The following is a 20,066-nucleotide window of genomic DNA, read 5'->3' as shown; positions in this document are numbered from 1 at the left end:
GGCACCCTTGTCCAGCTGCGCCCTTGACCCTCATACAAGATTACTGGTGGATCGCCAAAGTCACTAAAGCAGCAATGCTGCCAACTAAATTTTTGTTACTCAACCATTTCTTTCCATCACTGAGGGCATTCGAATTTATTTTTTCAGATCTGAAAGAATATTATCGAATTTATCAAAATACTCATCTTGATTGCTCAAATATGATAGTTGGCATAGCATTAAAGCACCCATGACTCGCAGGGATTGGAGGAGGCAATCGAAAGTTGACTTTTTCTTTCTTGATTTGTCATACGTACGCAAAATCAGCCCTCGCTTCAATCCTACCTTTCACACCAGAACATTGGTGGATCGCCAAAGTCGCAAAAGCAGCAATGTTGCCAACTAAATTTCTGTTACTCAACCATTTCTTTCCCACCACTGACGCTATTCGAATTTTTCTTTTTCTGATCGGAAAGAATATTATCGAATTTATGAAAACACTCATCTTGATGAATTGCTCAAATATGATGGTTGGCATAGCATTAAAGCACCCATGACTCACAGGGATTGGAGGAGACAATCGAAAGTTGATTGTTCCTGATTTCTACAAGTACGCCAAAGAATGAAATCGCACAGAGGGAAAACAAAAGCGTTTTCGAAAAGAAATAAATCAGTCACGTAGTTTAAATCCGATAATAGCATTTTCCCACGAATAGTTCCACACGGCTCAACGCCAACGTGTCCCAAAAAAGAAACCACCGGGGCTTAGGGCCGCCCTTCGAAAAAAGGATCGATTCAAGAGGGCGTCTGTTTGGCGGCAAGTTAAACGACACAAAACTTTTTTTGTCTTTGGCTAGTCGGCCATTATTTTGCCGTCCGTACGATCACACAGATGAAATCGAAGGTCGTCGAGAGAACCTCACGTGAACGATTGTAGAACGCGAGCGCCCGAGCGTGACTGCAGCGCCCTCGGGGCGAATGCAACGTACTATCAAGCATCTTCTGTTTCGGCGGGAATTTTGAAAGGCATGTTTTTGGTTTAATGGGATTTCGGTTCATTGTTTGCTTTGTTGATGCGGCATCAAAACTGAGAGAGACAAAATATTTTGAATAGAACACGCTAAGCACGTCCTTTAGAAAATCGTATGTATTCAAAAGAAGGGAAATTTCTCCCTTTTTGTTCAGAATAACATTTATAAAACTTTTTCGTCCTTCAAATTTTCTATAAATTATCATTTGAAATAACACCAAGTTATACCAACGAACTTGCTTCGCAGAAAAAGATACGACAATTTAAATTCGTTATTTTCACTTGTTCATTATTCTCGTTTTCATTAGTGAATACAAATAATAAGAAAACACGATTCTTCTCAAACACACTTATAACCAAAATAAATAAATAGATGTCCCTAAATGCTCTGACATTCGCCCTAACTATAAAAAAAATAATAATAAATAAAATAAATAAATAAATGGTAGTTAATTCAAAATTAACCATATTTTGCTAAACTGATTCATTTCAAAGTTTTCGGGTTGACCAAGGGTATATATACTCACTGCATTTCATAGAAAAAATAAATGCAAAATACATTTACATTACGTTTTTTAAATCCGGGGGGAGGGGTCATTTGATCCCCCTTGAAACTTGTACTTGCATTTAAAAATGATATTGCTATTAAGTTTACATACTCCGAAAAATTATTTTGAGGTCTAGAATTTTAAATTATGGTTAAAATTGGAAACCTGCAAAACGGAAAGCAGACGATATTTAGAACAAATTTGGTTTTGAATTGTGACCCGCTTGCATTAAATGCGAAATATTGCCAACTAAATTTCCTTTACTGAACCATTTCCTTCATACCACTAACAGTATTCGGAAGAGAGAGAGAGAGAGAAAAAAAAAAAAAAAAAACCTGATCAGTTAGAATATTGAATGCAAAATGTTAACAGAATTAATCATGAAATATTGCATGCTAAAAATGTAATTAAAATTCAAAACATATCTCTGCAAATTGAATTTACAATTCAGCATAGAAACATAGTAAAGTTTTAACTCTGAAAAGTAATATAAGTTTAATGGAAAAGTAAATGCAACCATTATTTATCTGAAAACAGTATGTATGCATCAATGTAAATATCAGTTTGGGATACCAATTTTAAGCTACATGCTAAGCTGTAAATCTGGTTTTCTTACAAGTACACATGTTTGGAAAGAAGTTAACATAATGAACATTCACATTTGAACTAGCTTTTATTTATTTGTTTACTTGTGTGTTTTATTTACTCCCCCCCCCCGATTGTGGTGCTTTGTGTAAGGGGAAGGAGTGAGGGGTATATATTTTCTTTCTTTTTTGGGGGTGGAGGGGGGATTTGACTTGATCTGATGAAAAGACAAAGCGATAAAAAAAAGGCATACAATACATTTTTTGAAAGAAAAATTAAATTTAGCTTGCAATAAAATTAAAAGAAAAACATACACACAAACAAAATCCATGAACATAACCCCAATGAAATAAAAGTATTTCCTTTACTACTTTTTCATCCAAATGGATTTAAAATCATTCTACGGCATTGCCATTTAAACAGGAAATTTCATCTAATATCACGAAATTTATAAACATAAGAATTCCACCAACAATTTCCCTGGCTCTGTCATAAACAGGATTAGTATTTAAGTTGAAACATAAATCATCCACATTGAATTATGGATATGTTTTAATCATTGCCTCAAATCGCACGAAAAAGAATACTTCACAACCAAGAAGGTGGTGCAACCAAAGACTAGTCATTGAATTTCAAGGAAAAAAAAAGTAGTCCATCCTTTCAATTACTAACAATAATAAAGGGAAGATTTATTTCAAAAATATTTACATTATTCATACAAAAGCATTCATTGATACTTCAAAAGCCGACAGAATAACTTTCACACAAGGGGAAAAGAAATGGTTCAAATTTTCCGCATGCATAAAATAACTGAAGTGAAGCCAGCCACTCGGGGGTAAATAAATTGTCGGCTGAAACTTAACGCCTGCATGGTTGGTTTAATGCTGCAGACAAACAGGAAGCCGACATCACAACTCGAGGTCTGGCGAAAAATTAAGTAAGTTTTGGCACAGAGCCAAAGATGGTAGTCAATTAAGCCACGGCACACATTAAAGGAGTTATCAAACTTAATTCATTGTTTGCAAAGGATACGTTCGATACAGTTGTAAGAATTCATTCATTAATTTTCATAAAATTCAAACCCATACTTTGAATGCTTAAAATATTTCACGAAGGAAATGAGAAATTAATAGTAGTAAGAGAACTGAATACGTACTGTATCGATTTTTATGAATGCATATTCCAAAAAAAAAAGTTAATACTATAAGTTTTCAACATATTTCAATATCCAATTGTTTTCAGTGTACGTAAATCACATTTGCTGTATATTCAATAAGTGTTGAAAATATATTTCAACATCTGTATATATATTCAATATAATGTCATTAACATGTTTTAATAATAATATAATTCAACATGTGTTTGAAACATAATGCAATATCAATATCTATTTAATATGTGTGAAAAACATTTTAAATATCGACATACATTTTATATATGTTTAAAAAAAATTTCAATATCTTTCATGAAAAGCATTTTCAATTCAGAATTTGATCTCTTTATACGACGAACACAAGCACTTACCAAAAGGAAAACATATTTCTTCCCCTTTAAAATAATCAAATTTATTTCAAACAGTTAATCAATTTTCTACAAAATGCAAAGCTTCGTATTGCATTTTATGCATAAGTAATACAATTACGCGAAATGGCCAAAAATGCAATTATAAAAAATGCCTGAAATCGAAATTATTTCGTTAAAAAATAATGGCGTTAATAAGACGTAAGCAAAGAAAATACGAGTAATTTTGTTATTGCAAGGATATTTGTCGATGGTACAATAGTAGTGGCGTAAGCCGTCCTAACATAGTTTTGAATAAATGAAAAATGAGCATTGTGTTACAATGTGATTAAAGTGAAAAACCAATGTAAATAAGGCACTAATTATCAAGAAAATATATTAAACTTTTCTTGATAATTTGTGCTTTATTTGAATTGGTTTTTCACTTTAATCCGAGTTTGAAGTAATTTAAGGTTTTGTAAAAACTATCGCCATCAGTTTCGGATAGTGGACAATTTCTTCTAGTGCATGGGCAATGTTACGAACGGACGGTAAATAATTTTTTACCGTCCAATTTTTTTTATTTTGTTTTCAAATAAAAAAAATTGAAACATAGTTCTCATAAATATCGAAGGTAGGGGTCTAATTTTTTAACCGACTTCAAAAAGGAGGCGGTTATCAATTCGTACCGTATGTATGTTTTTTTTTTTTTTGTTTGTCCACTCACAGCGTCTCACCTAGTGAACCGATTTTGATGATTCTTTTTTTAATGAATAGGGGATGGCTCAACTTAGGTCCCATTACTTTGTTTGACCGTATATGTTCTTTAGAAGAAAAGTAATGGGTAAAAAACAGTAAATTTCATGCAATTTCCCTATTAAATGATTAAATATGAAACCTTTTGTTATAAAAGTTAGGTGCCATATAACAGTAACATTAATAGTAATTGTAATGATAATTTTGAATAAAGGCTTCTCTGAAGCAAGCATCAAGTTTCTTCAGTGTCATTGCTCCATAGTGGTGGTAAAGCTAACCTGGAAGCGAGGTGATGCAGTGATCAGGATCTGCTTGGCCTTCACAATACTACTTAGTTATATTTGCCTCAATTATATAGGATTGCATCACAAGCAACTGGTACGCTGTGAAATGCAAATTAGTTAAGGATATTTAAATGGTTATAATTAAATTAACACACAAATGAATTCCAGAGAGAAACAAAGATAAATTTTTAGTGCCAATCGCTTAAAGTTTAAGGCGTGCTTATCGTTTTTTTTAGTATGGAGCTTTTTTATGAAAAAAATAAGGTAAAGTTTCGTGATGGTAACTTCTTACTTTTGCTGAAATATCTACATTTACACTAAAAAGAATGAAATAAAAAAATTTTGAAAAAAAATAGAACCGACTTCACAAAATTGCTCTAAAAAGTGAAAAATAATTTTATTCTTTAAACACCATCGCTAATACTTTTAAACATAATTTTTGAAGTTGGCGCAAAGACAAAAAGTAAAAGACAGTGTAACCATGCTTTGTTCCTTTTTTTTTTCTTTTTTAGAAAATCATCCAAAGTTACGAACGAAACATTGAGTTATGGCTGTGAATGATTTTATCTATCGTTTTTGCGCCAACTTCAAAAATTATGTTTAAAAGTATTAGCGATGGTGTTTAAAGAATAAAATTATTTTTCACTTTTTAGAGCAATTTTGTGAAGTCGGTTCTATTTTTTTTCAAAATTTTTTTATTCGAAACTTTCTCGTTGTAGAGAAATACACAATCGAAATATAGCAAGAATGGTATCGTTCAATGGTTTAAGTCTCGGTGTATGGGACAGGATCTGAAAAATTTCCGTGCGACTAATTCAGCTGGTCTCAAATTATAGGTTATTTTAATTTGCAGGGGTTCCCCGAACTTAAATTTTTGGGAGGGCGGAAATTCTCCACTTGCCGAATGAAACTACAAATTTTGCCGAATGAAACTCAAATTCGCCGAACAATGACTATTTTGCCGAATCGTCCGACAAAATTTACCGAATAAGGAAATTTTGGATAACCACAGTGACCTCCCGGGGCCTTCCATCGGGACGCCCCTGTTTGTTTAATCCGTCCTTTCATTCTTACGGACGACCTGAACCCCCTATTATTAGTCCTGGTTAATGAGGTTCTACTGCATTTAGAAAACAAATAAAGGGTGTTCTTTTTAGAGGTAGAGAACTTAAGGTTCAAATAAAACACAGTTAAATGTTGTTAATTGCCATGAATGGTGCTTTATTCGAAAGATTATTCTGCCATTTTTATTTAAATATGATTACTGGCATATGGCCACCTCGGCTGGCTCGAAGAAAGTCTAATCCGAAAATCCAATTTTCTCACTTTTTGCAGCAATAGAAGTCGTATGTTAGTACTAAGGTGGCGAATGTTCTCTTCGAAGACGTCAGTCGTCTGTGGCTTATTGGTGTAGACCAGAGACTCCACATAGCCCCACAAAAAGTAGTCCAGCGGTGTTAAATCGCATGATCTTGCACGCCAATTTACGGGTCCATTACGCGAAATTATTCGTTCACCGAACGTTTCTTTCAATAAATCAATTGTGACGCACGCTGTGTGGCATGTTGCACCGCCTTGTTGTCTATTCATGATGAAATGGCAAACCGAACTGAACACAAAACAAGTGACAGCTATCAAAATGGCACACATATCAAACAGTGTTGCCAACTTAAAGTTCTATACCTCTAAAAAACACCATTTAGTATCATAAAAACTTTCCTTTACAAACCTAGTTGCCGCGAATTCATCAGCTTTAATGAATTTTCGACGTTGTCCTTTCTAATTTTATTTTCCTTTGGTAGTAACAAATATTTTCGACCATCTTCGAGTATTTTTGAGCTTCTCACACTGCATTATGAAATGTATGAAGCAGCGAGTTTTTTTAAAGGAAAATAAAACTGAGTGGTTTAAAGTCAAAGTTTCTTGAATGCAGCACGGAATTGCAACATAGAAAATGAATATCCTTGAAGGAAAAGACAACACACTTATGTAAATTACCCTTCCTTTTACTGTCAAAGAAAATTGATGGGAAGCTAAAGTATCTCTAAAAGACATATTCTATAGCAGAAAATAAAATTTCTAAACATATCGTGAATATGAAATATTTTTTAAAGGGTTGTAATGAAAACAAATGCACGAAAAGACATGGAGCGTAAGTTCAAAATATTAAAAATATATGGTAGAAAGAAGCAACGGTGTATCCAGGTCCGTCATTTCACCCCCCCCCCCGTTTGATGATGTGCTTTTACTCAACGCAAATATTTCTGGAAAAGAACAAAAACTAAGCCCCCTATTCAGTAAGAACAATAATTTTTCAAAGCGAAGGGGAGTCAATTGAACCTCCTTAAATGATGGGCCCGGATAAATCCATGGGAACGTTGCGAAAGAGAAGATATGCAACTGTTTTGAGAATTGTATCCACCTTCTTTCTTCATCACATGTCTCACAAAATATAATGCAGTACACTTTAATCAGCGCTTCAGAACACTGAAGCAGACTGCTTATTTCCAAGCGTACTGCAACAGACCTAAACAGTTCAAAGTTGGACTTCTTTGACTTTTACCATGCATACAGACTTCAGACTTGCTGGAATGAATGAAAAAACAAATTTTTATATGGAAATTCATTCCTTTACGCAAATCAACTTTCAGCTCTTTGTAAGGGGCTCCCCGATTCTAGGTCTTTGGAGAACATTGTGACCTCCCAAGATATTTCCTTATTCGGCAAGTTTGTAACAGTATTGCAATGCTTTATTTGTTTATGGCGATTCCTTCTGTATATTCTTATTAGGTGTAAGTACTATGTTTGCATACCCGTATTTTACCATTCAATAAAATTCAGTGCTTCTTTCCGTAAATTGAGAATTTTCCCCTTCCCAAAAAATGTTAAGTACGGTGCGTTTCTGCTGTTAAGTGTCTGTTTTAGAACATAGTAAAATCCAGTAGACCGTTTTATATTGTTTTGAAACGACCTTCTGCTGATGGAAAATGTTCTGCAGGTACTCTACATAATACAATATTTATGCTAAGTATTAATAATTTAAATGCATACTGGGGGTGAATGACTATTGGATGTCATGCACAATAAAGTATTTTATAATATTCTGCAGGTCTATGATACAATACAATATTTGTGCAAAGTATTAATGATTTAAATGCATATGGGATGGATGACTAATGTCAAGCACAATAAAGGATTTTACAATGTTCTGAAAAAGACTTTCTGCTGATGGAAAATGTTCTGCAGGTCTACGATACAATACAATATTTGTGCAAAGTATTAATCATTTAAATGCATATGGGATGGATGACTATTTGATGTCATGCACAATAAAGTATTTTATATTGTTCTGAAACAGATCTTCTGCTGATTGAAAATCTTATGCAGGTCCACCGCATCATACAATATTTATGAAAAGTATCAATTTAAATGTACACCTGACAGGATGACTATTTGATGCCTCATGCCCAGCACCGTACAGTATTTCACAATGTTCTGAAACAGATCGTTTGCTGGTGGAAAAGTTCTACAGGTTGATGATGCAATGTTAATAAAACAAATCAATTGTTTAAAATATTCTGGGGTGGATGACTCAATTTAAGCCATACGTGATAAAGTATCATATGCGACATACATCCTGTTTTTGTACGCATAGGAAAGTTTATGGCAGCTTTCTTCAAGATGCAAGACATCAGAAACTGAGTCACTTAGCCATCCAATCCATTTTCATCTTCCCTTACTCAGGCACCATATTTCCTGGTTATGTAGATACGTCCTTGGACGGAAAAGTAAGTACCACACATGAATTCGAATTAAGAGCGATGAAGAACGAAAGGTCAGACACACCCCCTCTTCTCTTCCCTCGGATGTGACCAATCGTAGATTTCCGAATGCGTCGTAATTCTTTTTAAACATATTCCAAGAATTCCGACTCCAATCCTTCGAGTAGTCTGTTTCTCTTAAGATGCGAAATTCACCGGATTCCGTTTTGGGAAACCGTTAAAAGTTTCTAAAGTTATCCTTTTTGTCATTAGAATTATTATTTTTATTTATTTATTTGTTTTTGGCAATGACAATCAAAAATCATTTTTAGCTCAGAATCCAAAATAGAACTTCGATCGGCACTTCCGCATTGCTTATTTTTAAACAACCATTTTGATCATAATGCAAGATATTTATTAGAATTAGTTCTTTTCAAATTTTATGATGTTTATTTTTTTTAGTCATTTTATTGCAGTTACTTTTGACGAAAGTAAAGAGTTTGTTTCGTTGAGAAGGAATTTCCATTTTGCGACCATTATTCCGATTGAATTAGTATTTTTATGATTTCTTTAAGAACAATAGGTAGAAGATACTCAAAACACATTCTAGTTTAGCCAATAAAATTTAACAATTTCATTCTAAGCCCATTGTAATAAAAAGAAAAATAATAAACAGCATCAAACGATCTGGTTATATTATTTATGGCAAATTACTGGAAATTTTCCTACTTCAAAAGGAATACTTGTTTGTTGTGTGCATAAGGAGTATAATGCTGGGGTTACCTACACCCTACTTCCACACATACGCGACACAAAAAATCACCTCGCCAGTTAAAGGTTAATTTCAAAATATCAAACATTAAAATATCCTTCAAAATTTGGTTTTCTACAGAGCTGATTACCGCTATGGTCCCTACGCAACTTTCATATATTTCACTCCTCGAAAAAATGTTAAGGAGTATTTTCACTCCTTGGAGAAAAAATAGTTTTAATATACATCTGGGGTGGTCAACTTGTCTGTTAAATACATTGACTTTATATGTTAGCAATGTGTCGCGATCTACGTCGAAATTTCTTTTTTGTTTGTAAGAGTAGATATTTCATCTATCCTATCTTAAAATAAGAGTAGAGACAGGAGATACAAAATATTACAAAAATATTTATTTAGCAATACATTTATTAAATACTGTAAAATCCCTTATTTTTGTAAGGCATTTTCGCTAACCCACCGTTATCATGAAAATTTCCTTGCGAAATACTTTTCTCTTCCAACTTTCTGTTCTGTTCTGATAAATTTGCAAAGCTTTCATTTTCGTGAAAATAAGTGCTCCAAGAAGAAGAAGAAAAAAAAATCATCACGAATATATATGTATGAAAAGGTCAAACAAGGAAATATATTTTTTAGTATATGTTGCAAAGATAATCTTACAGAATCTTCAGTGTGTCCATCTGTCAAGTTGAGCCGTACAAGGAAATGGAACAAAATTTTTATTGCAGAAAGATAATCGGGGAGGGGGGGGGGCAGACCATTCAGAGGGGTCTATCTCGCAAACAGCGGAATTGAAATTTTTAGGGGAGGGGGTGGAATGTTTGGGAGGGGTTTTTATCTCATTCTCGGGGGTTCTCTTCCTGATGGGTTTACATGGAGTGCACCATCGCCTTTGGAAGAGGGGAGGGGATACACCCTTGAAATGGTTGTACAATAATCAGTGGCGAGAAAAGAGGGTGGTCCTCGGGTCCGGATCCTTCCCTATATGTTCAAAATTAAACTCTAATAATGAAACCTTAAATAATTCCCTTTTGTTTAAAAACGCATTTTTACATCATCTAATCAGTTTCATGTTTGCATTAGTAAATAAAATTAAAATCAAATTATCACAGCTACTAGAAACATTTCCAAGTATCAGTGTTGGCTATGATTTGGCAGGAACCCCAAATTTTAAATTAACGCCAACGGAATTTATTACTACGCCACTGCCAACAATTATAGCAGATCGGTTAAAAACGTTCAGCGGTTAACCTGTAGACCAATCCTAATACGTAATACATGTAATTACTGTTACGACCCCCCCCCCCACACACACACATAGAAAATTCTGGTTCCGCCCTTCATTGCGCAGCTCAAACGGTAACGAATACCTACTCGAATGTTCACACTTGATGGTTCCTAATTACATTTACTCTCTTAGCGTTTTTTTTTTTTTTCCTTGCATGCTCTTAAGACATCTGAGCTCCTTTTTTGAGAAAGAAACAGTTTTAACTTCCTTTACGCTAGGCAGAATTCTTTTACACAACACACCATTCATAAATGTTTCATGTTTATCAGTTTGCTTTTAATTTTTGATAAGATAAAATAAAAATAAACAAAGTAGTGTGCAGTGAATAATTGATAGTTTCTATTAGCCAGCAACGGCTTTTCAAAATAACAAATAGTTCAAGATAAATCAATAAAGAAAGTAATTTTTTTTTCTTAACCCCTTCAGTTGGAATTATGAAATATTAGACCAAAAATGTTGATGTTTGGTACACAGTGTATTATGGTAAAGGGTATCTTAGACAAAATTTTGAATTTGTAGGAGAAAAATTAAAAGAGTTATGGCACGTCCAATATTCCAGACTTATATTTTTGAAATCGATATTTCATATACAAAAACGATAAAATACCGAACAAACTACATTATAAAATGTTCTACAAACAATTGTAAAACATAATATAAGCGTTTGAAACGATTAATTGAAGATTATATGTTTTTAAAAAAATCAGGAAAAAACCTCGCTTTTCAGATGAAAATCCATGGTTGGAAAAATGAGCCACTCTCTATCTCTCAATCCTTATATGTCAGTGTTGTCAATGCCAAAACAAAATTTTTTTTCAGATTATAATAAGTAGAATGTGAAGAGTCAACTACAAAAAAAATCAACTAATCAAATCGATTATTAAATGATTAGCAGCTGTTTAAAGTGTATGTCCGGTATACTGGACACCAGGTCTGAAGGGGTTAAACTTACTTTTATCCCATTTTAATATGACCCAGCTGATTAATTTAGTAAAAATTTATTTCAATTAACATTATATGATTTGAAGAAAAACTTTTTTTTAAACCTAAAAGTTAAAAATACACTCGAAACAAAAAATACGCAATTCCGCGTTTTTCAAATCAAAACACTGTTACGGAATAACAATACAATATAATTAAAGCGGTACATAAAAAGTTCCACGGAAATGCGAATTTTTAGATTTCCTTTCTTGCCTGCAACTGTGAGATTGAATGCATAATAAAATTTACAGAAGTAAAACTTTTAATGATTCCTTTGTTACGTATTTCATTGAAGTGTTTAAAAATATGCTTTTTGTAGTTGTTCGACAACACTAAACGTAAATGAAATTGTAGCGTAAATGCAAATGTGTTTCCCAATTTTTTGAAAATGCATTAATTCTGTTGCGCAGAGCAGTGAGATGGATACATAAAGCAAACAGTAAAATTAAAACTTTCGCAAGTTAACTTAACAAAAAACAAAGCAGTTGTTACAAGAAAGATAGTCAATATTATACTTAAACGGAAACAGGGCGCCCCGAACAAATTTTTGGTAGGACGGAAATTCGCAAGTTGCCGAATGGCACTCCAAATTTTACCGAATGATGACAATTGTATCGAATGGAACTCCAAATGTCGCCGAATTATGATAATTTTGCCGAATAGAACACCAAATTTTGCCGAATCGCAAGACCCGATTTGAGTTTGAAAATATTGCAGTGAACAAAAATTGAAATAAATCTTTAATGAATAACGCTTGAAATTTTAGGGAAGCTTAGCAAACCTTGAAATTTGTTTTCAGTGTTTGAACATCCCCCACTTATGACAAGCTATTGCACATGCAAGACGCTGCTATAAAATCTAGAGATATTTCTTATTGCTTTGTTTTTACATTCTTTTGAATTTGCGATTTTAGCAGTTAAAAAGTGCGTGAAATAATTTTTAAAAGGAAAATCACTGCTCAATTGAAATTTGCGAAGAACAGTTGATAGAAAAATCCATTTTCAGCTATTGTTCCTTTTTTTTTTTCCATATTTAAAACTAAGGTAACAAACAAATGATTCTTTTACGCTTTGAATCTTCAAAAATTTTCCCGGTCAGTACAGTGGGACCGCGAATTCTAAAGCTATGCGAAAGCCTATTATAATGCTTAAAAAATAAATCTCAAAACATTTTTCAGAAACCCGACATTTGTTTAGAGAAAATTGCCATTCATCGGAAATTTTAATGCTAAAAAATCATTTGCCAGCCGCACATAAAAGCGCTATTTCTGCAGGTGTACAAAGTTCAATTATTATAAAACTCGAAATGATTTCTTGGAAAATTCCAGGCGTTTTCATTGTGGAGCGCGCGACAAAATCTTCGAAGATAATAATAAGATTCGTATACGAAAACGCGAGAAATGAAAGAATGAATAATAATAGGAAAAATAACCGCATCACGTTTTCCCAGAAAAGCAATCATTTCTTTGCTCTCTTTCAACCGTCACTTGACTTTTGGCGCGTTTCCTGTGAAGAGCATTTTTCCCTAATAAGGGAATTTTCAAACGCTTGGCATCGTTTTTGGCGAGTTCTTTGAGTGTAAAAATAATCACAGGAGAAAACCTCTTTATCAATACAGACGTAACTCCGATTCTTTCTCAGACAGTTTTTTTTTTTTTTTGGAAAAGATTTATATTCGCAGGGGATTTTTTTTGTTCTCAAACATGATAATTTGCCTTTGACCAGTATTAGCAAACTAAAATTTTTAGCATTTTTGAGCCTTCGCTATTGATTACTTAACATTACACCGGAGAGTCTCGACCGCTCCGTGGAAAAATTAGACCGGTCATCGAAGATTTTTATTTCGAAAATAATGATGAATTTTGCACAATATTTTTTTATTCGTTCTGTTATTACTTTTTATAATTTTCTCTTAATTTTCTCAAACGTTTGTTTTCCTGTATCAAAATTTACATTTCAACAAGTAACAGTTCTTTTAGAATGTAATAAAATTATTTATAGTAAAATCCCGGAGAAAAAAAATACCTCACCAGTTTGGAATCCCCCCTCCCACAAACTTTTTCTCGGGATGAAATGGTGCTTTTAGGCTCAAATTTTTTTTTTTTTTTTTTTTTTTTTTTTTTTTTTTTTTTGTTAATGTACAATAAGTCAGCAAAAAACTTTCCCAAAAAGTTATATCGACAGCTTTTATTTAATAATATAATGTTTTTGAAAACTTATGTTACTTCGTGACACTGTTAAATTCTTACAATAATATCCAAAGATTTCGCCACTTTTTTCTTTAAAAAAATTACTGCAATATATAAAAGACATTTATGAGAGAAAAAGGGAAAAACAATATCGTTGAAATACAAATGCACTTAATCGAACACTAGACATTAAATTTGACGGTAATTTTTACTATATAAAACAACAAAGACAACACATAGAAAGTTGTTTTTCTCAAGTTCATCTTAAATTCATTTTTCGTTATCGTGCTCTTTAACAGAAATAAACGAGCGTTTAAGATTTTTTAAATCAAACGTTAAGCAACAAAATAAATTTAAATCTTGAAAATGCTAAGATGATTTAAAGACTTTCATTTTCCTACCAGCTATTTGTATAATATTGTCATTACAGATGCAATGTTTTTGTTATATGCTATAAACAAAATAATAACTTGTTAACTTTTAGATGCATTTATCAAGCATGAAAAATCATTAAAACCAGAGTAATACATTGTGTTCGTAATATATTTTTTAAACAAGCATGAAAACCACACGACTTGCAATCAATGAATGCACTTAACATTTTAATTGTTTGAACTTTATTTTGATTTATTAACTTGAATAAAAGTATATAGAAATTAACGGCGTAAAAATGCAGAGTATTCAAAAAAGTTCACGTGAAACGTAAAAAAAAAAAAAAAATTATAAATAAAATAAATAAAATACAATGACTCATATGAGAAAAAAGAATTAAAAGCCAAATTTTCCAAATAACGATGAAACATCAGACATCATTTTTGGGAAAACTAACGAGAAAGGGGAAATGATTTATGATCTTTGGAGTGATGTTTTATGAATATGATGCACTAACTTTATTTTTTAAATCATAAATAACGCTTTATAACAATACTCCATGAGTATTTAAAATATTGCACCGTAATTACGGCAGCAACTGTCAAAATTCGCGGTTTTCCCCCTTAACTTTTGTATAAAGCAGTGGTGCCCAATTTACGGCCAGCGAAGCTGATTAGTGTGGCACGTTGTGTCTGTCTAATGTTATAAATCCGAAAACGCGATTTATGACAATGTTACGAAATTTAGAGCCAAATATTCAGAAATTGATTTCTGAAAACGATCTCTTACTACAAGAAAAACATGATTACTCCTGCAGGAAAATGTCAAAAGAATTTTCGGTGACGAATCTGTTGCAGAGCTAACGAAAAGCAGAACCAAATATTTAAAATTTAATCTATCACGAAACGATAACGTAAACTGGTCATTTCTGTTATGCAGTAGTAAACGAAGGAAAACAAAATTCCCCACTTTTATCAAAAAATTCTTTTGTTTAATTCTTTTTACATTAATGCCTTGCCCGTTATGTCAGTTCTGTCAATTCAAATTTGTTTTGAGGGGGAAAGGGTGCAAAGGATATATACTCAATGCATATGAAACACCTCAACAACAAAAACATTACATTGTGGAACGTGAGGGACAGGGGCGTGCATCCTCCCCTAAATGACGGGCATTTTTATATCTGGTGCAAAATTGATTGCAGATCTTTTTCGAATTTTTTTTAGATATTTTAGATCTTTTATGTCTTCTTTTTTTTCTATAAGGTTCTACATAACTAAATTGACTGCTCAGATATCGTTAATTCGATACAACTTGCTGTCCCAAATAAGACTCTTAGGAGTCGTTCTTCTTTAAAAAAAAAAAAAAAAAAAATACCAGACGGAACTATGTTGATAATTTTTGTCTTTTTAAACTTTTTAACATTCATTGTTGTGATTTAGATATTTTTAACTTGTCATTTTACAATTTTAAGTCTTTATGTTTTAATATTCTAAATGTATTATTTGTTTTAATTGCTTATATTACTGTTGCCACTGTAACTGGATTCTTTCTGTAGTGTGCAATGCTTTTAATAAATAAAATAAATAAATTGGATTATTCGAGACATTGGCTAATCCGGGCCGAGGCATTTTTATGCCATCCCGATTAATCGGAAGTCAGCCAGCCATATCATTACCTGCCTTTACCAGCTTTGTTGATATCTATGAGCAATCAATCATTCACCGACTTGTGAACGCAATGCCAAAAGTTAGCAATTGAAGTGGAACGACTCCCGCGGCAAAATTTCACCAGCAGACGAAGTTTGTAATCCTCATAAAACCAGTTTGAAGAGAATTTTATCAATGTATCTCGTGTTTTTTTTTCTTCTTCAACACTGATCATCAATACTACTTCTAACTTTGCGTCCTACTTAATAAATCAATTAAAATACAGATTCATCATTTTTAAATTTAAAAAGATGAGCTGTTCTTTAGTTAAAACTGGTTAGAGGATGAAATTCAGATGATCACCAAAACAGGAAATCTCTTATTTATTTTGAAATCAGGATGTTAATAAGGGGGGGGGGGGGGGGTTGATTGTTAATCAAATAATAATCAGGTTGATAAATGTCTTTAATTGTTATTATCTTAGTTTTAGAGGATTTTTTGTGAATATATGATGTTTCTTAAATTGATTAAAATCAAACTATTATTATTATTAGGCAAAATATCATTTGTTTTATTTGTTTACTTATTTTTCCAGAGCACATGCAACGTACAAAGATTCAACGAGTCAAGTTCCAGAAGTTCAAAAACTCATTTTAAAGGATACGTTTCAATCATATTAAATTATACTTATTTTGTTAAAAAAATTGAATTATAAACGATTAAAAATTTCTAATTGCATATTGCATCAATATATTTATGTAGACGGGGGGGGGGGTGCTAAGAATAAACAAAAAAAAAAATACTCATTGAAAAATAATTCTAATTATATGGCTAAGTTTGCTTCAGGATGCCAAACGATATTTAAATAGACATAACAACTCGGTTGTTTAATTATGAGACCGGTGTCAACAGAGGAAATATTAATGCACAAATACGCCGCGGCCTGTCATATGTTTTGCAGGACATAAAAAATACAATTAATAATGCTTGAATGAATTTCCCCTTTTCCCTCAAGCTTAAGTTTCATGGAAAATGACAAGTGTTGTTGTCTATTTCATTTGCTGGCAGTAGTAAGTTTTATTTATTTATTTTTGAGGTTTTAACGTATGTTGACAGCACAAGAAGGAATTTAAGCTCAACATTTTACAAAACAATGTCTTATACGTTAAGATTTCGTAAATAAAACTTAACTCAAGCTTTATTCAGGCCCGTGTGTAAGTTACAATAATATTTGCATTTTTCAAACATGATATTAATTTGTATTGAAATAGCTATCAAGAAGATCGTAAGAGCTATTTATAAACATGCTCAAAAAGCATTTCTTGGTTCCAAAAAGGCGAGTTTAATATATTAATGTATTTTTACTAATTATAAGAATAGAAATAAGTATGACGAGATGTTTACAATGAGCTAGTAAAAGTATTCATTAATTGAGACGGTTATTTTCGTAATTTTTTTTATTGAAGGGAAAAAAATGTTGATGTTTATAGAAACTAAATGTGACACGTGCCTACGTACTGCATGAAAAATAACTTCAGACACGACATTTTCGACTATATCACTAATCTCATCATTTCTGCTCTTAGACACCAATATAAATGCATTTTTCTAAAACTATGAATCATTTAAAAACTTTAAGATGCAACCATGCACTAAGATTTTGTTCAGAAAATAAGCAGGACTGTAAAAAATTAATAATAAATAATAATAATCACATGTTTACATTTTTTTCCCTTTTTCTACCTATACAGATTAGGGGGAAAAAATACATCCATGCTGACAAAATATGATGCTTGGAACATTGTCGCAAGCGTTTAAGAAAAACCGTCAAGTTATATGAACTTCACCCAGAACTTTATTAAATACAAAAACCATCGCTCAAAAATAATAAGTCAGCTATCTCAGCAGAGACAAATTTAAAAATAAATTAATAAATAAAAGACATGCATAATTAATTTGCAGAATTTAGGGGGAATTTCTATTTTCCTGACAACCGGAGCGAAAAATTTTAAAGAGACGTTCTACACAAATCCGTTTTGGCAAGACAGCTAATCTCAACAAAGATAAACCAAAGCATAATCGTAACAAAAAATAAATAAATTTGAACAATATTTTCACATAATCAATCAAAGCATTTAGGGAGGATTTTTACTCTTCTGACAACCGGAGCAAAAATATTTAAAGAGACGTTTTACACAAATCCGATTCGGCAAGTCAGTTAATCTCAACAAAGATAGATCAAAGCATAATCATAACAAATAAATAAATTCGAACCATATTTTCGCTTAATTAATTTAAGCATTTTGTAAGATTTTCTCCTCTTCTGACAACGGGAGCGAAAATATTTAAAGAGACGTTTTATTCAAATCCGATTCGGCAATACCAGAGAGCACTTGATCCCCCCTCATCTTTTTTTTTGAAGTGTACGCGCTGGGAAAACACCAGCCAGAGAGAGAGGGGATTTTTCTCCCGATACCCTAACGAAGGGGTTGTGTAGGAAGGGAAGGTCCACTTTACAGGGAGAGACATACCTGCTGCCATCGGTCTTCGAGGGAAAGCTGTGCGTTGAAATACCCTGTGTCATGGACGGACTTGAGTTCACTAAAAATGCTGTCGCTCGGGTAGATATCCATAATGATCAGCAGCGTCCGCACATCGCGCACAACAGACACATGAGGCAGTGAGAGCCGTTGCGACGCCAGCGGCAGAATGGAGAGGGAGGTTGCCATGCCGGCCGGCCGATTCGCGCCAATGCCTGCGCGCCAAAAATGGGTTGCCTCATCTGGCGACCTTTCGCTTGCGTGGGAGTTTTTTTTTTTTTTTTTGGCGTTTGGTGTAGCGACCTTCACAAGGATTTTGTGTGTGATTTTTTTTTCATCTAATTTTTTCTTTTTTTATTTATTCCTTCTTTTTTTTTGCTGATGGATGGAGAAAAAAATATTATTTCAGGAAAAAAAAATATATATACAGTAAAATTCCTCTAATGCGGACACTAACGGGACATTTTTTTTGTCCTTAATAGAGGGGTGTCCGACGGACAGGGGTTTAATAATGTTACTTGTCTTGGAATTGGAGAATTAAAAATTGTCCGCATAAGAAGGGTGTCCGTTAGGAGGGGTTTTACTGTATATTTCTTTTTGTTTGATGGACAGAGGCGGTGATAAAAAATATTACTCAAGGAAGAAATAATTTCCAACTTTTTGGGTTTAAAAGCCTTTTCACTAAAGGATTGGTTGGGATAAGTGGCAGTGGTGTTCCCATAGGGTATACTCCATGTACGCCGTATACTCTCGAGCATTTTTTTGACATATAGCGTATACCCTCAAGATTCATAAATTTTCATATTATGACATACTATGTATATGATCACATACACAAATTGTGCGTAATGGATTACTGGGAGTATACCCTCAGAAAAATTGATGGGAATATCATTGGTAAGTGGGTCCCCATTTGAGAACAGTTCATTTTTGAAACCTTACACAAAAGTTTTGAAACAACTTTGTTGGTCTGTGCTGTAATCAGACTGAAAAAGGTGTCTATGAAAAAGAAAAAAAAAAAAACTCCCGCGGCTGCTTGGAGGAGGTTTTTGAGGATCGATTCCTCAAAACATTTGGTTTTATCACATATTACCAGTTCTAATATAATAGTTTATATGCATACAAGGACTGTTATGACCAAGCCTTCAACCCCCAGAAGCTTAAGTTATGACTGCGCTAGAGTCAGGTGCAATGTTGAAAATCGTCTATATCTTGTAAGAACTAGGGAAAAAAAAAGCAGACGCTGAGGTGCATTAATCTCTCTATATATTTTTTTAAAAAAAAGTAACGTCAAAAACAAATTATGAAGTTCTATCTGTGGCGGTTTAGCGTTCAGGAGACCCCATAGCACCTACAGCCTGGAATTTTTGTAAAAAATTATTTCGAGACCCGGGGGTTTGCACCTAGGTTTTTTTTTTTTAGATCCGAATTAGTTTTTTTGTAATTAAATTTTTCAAGCTAAGTTTTCACGTAAATTGCCTGTTAAAGGGATGAAAATTTTCTTACGTCCCCTCAAAATTCTATGTCGTTCGAAAATGATTTTTTTTAAAAATCTGAATCAAATAAAGCTTGTTCCAATCATCTCAAATAGAGAGCATCAGATATAAGGATTTCTATTTTAGCGAAAAATCCTAGGCTCAACTCAATTTAAACCCGGAGCAAAAGAGCAAAATTTTTACTTGAGGTCACGAATTAGAAAGCGACTTTTCAAACGTACAAAACTGCTTTTTTGCAATACTCAGGAACCCCTTAGGACCAACAGCTGTGCAAGTTGATAAAAGCTAGCTTAGAACCTAGGAAAAAAGTGCTCTTCCAAGCACAATTTTAATATTATAAAAT

The 20,066-nt window shown here is 33.0% G+C and overlaps 1 protein-coding gene across 1 annotated transcript in view; it reads right to left on the bottom strand.

The window, feature by feature from the left end:
- Positions 1–18,381, bottom strand: part of LOC129226504 (Krueppel-like factor 6) — a 270,656-nt gene extending 252,275 nt beyond the window's left edge. Inside the window, exon 1 of the mRNA XM_054861115.1 lies at positions 18,219–18,381. Within this exon, the coding sequence (XP_054717090.1) occupies positions 18,219–18,320 (102 nt within the window). The 5' untranslated portion in view covers positions 18,321–18,381. The remainder of the gene's footprint in view (positions 1–18,218) is intronic.
- Between the last annotated feature and the right edge of the window lie 1,685 nt (positions 18,382–20,066).

This window comes from Uloborus diversus, chromosome 7 (assembly GCF_026930045.1).
Source record: "Uloborus diversus isolate 005 chromosome 7, Udiv.v.3.1, whole genome shotgun sequence".
Classification (NCBI taxonomy): domain Eukaryota; kingdom Metazoa; phylum Arthropoda; class Arachnida; order Araneae; family Uloboridae; genus Uloborus; species Uloborus diversus.
This window is presented reverse-complemented; position numbering and strand designations above follow the sequence as displayed.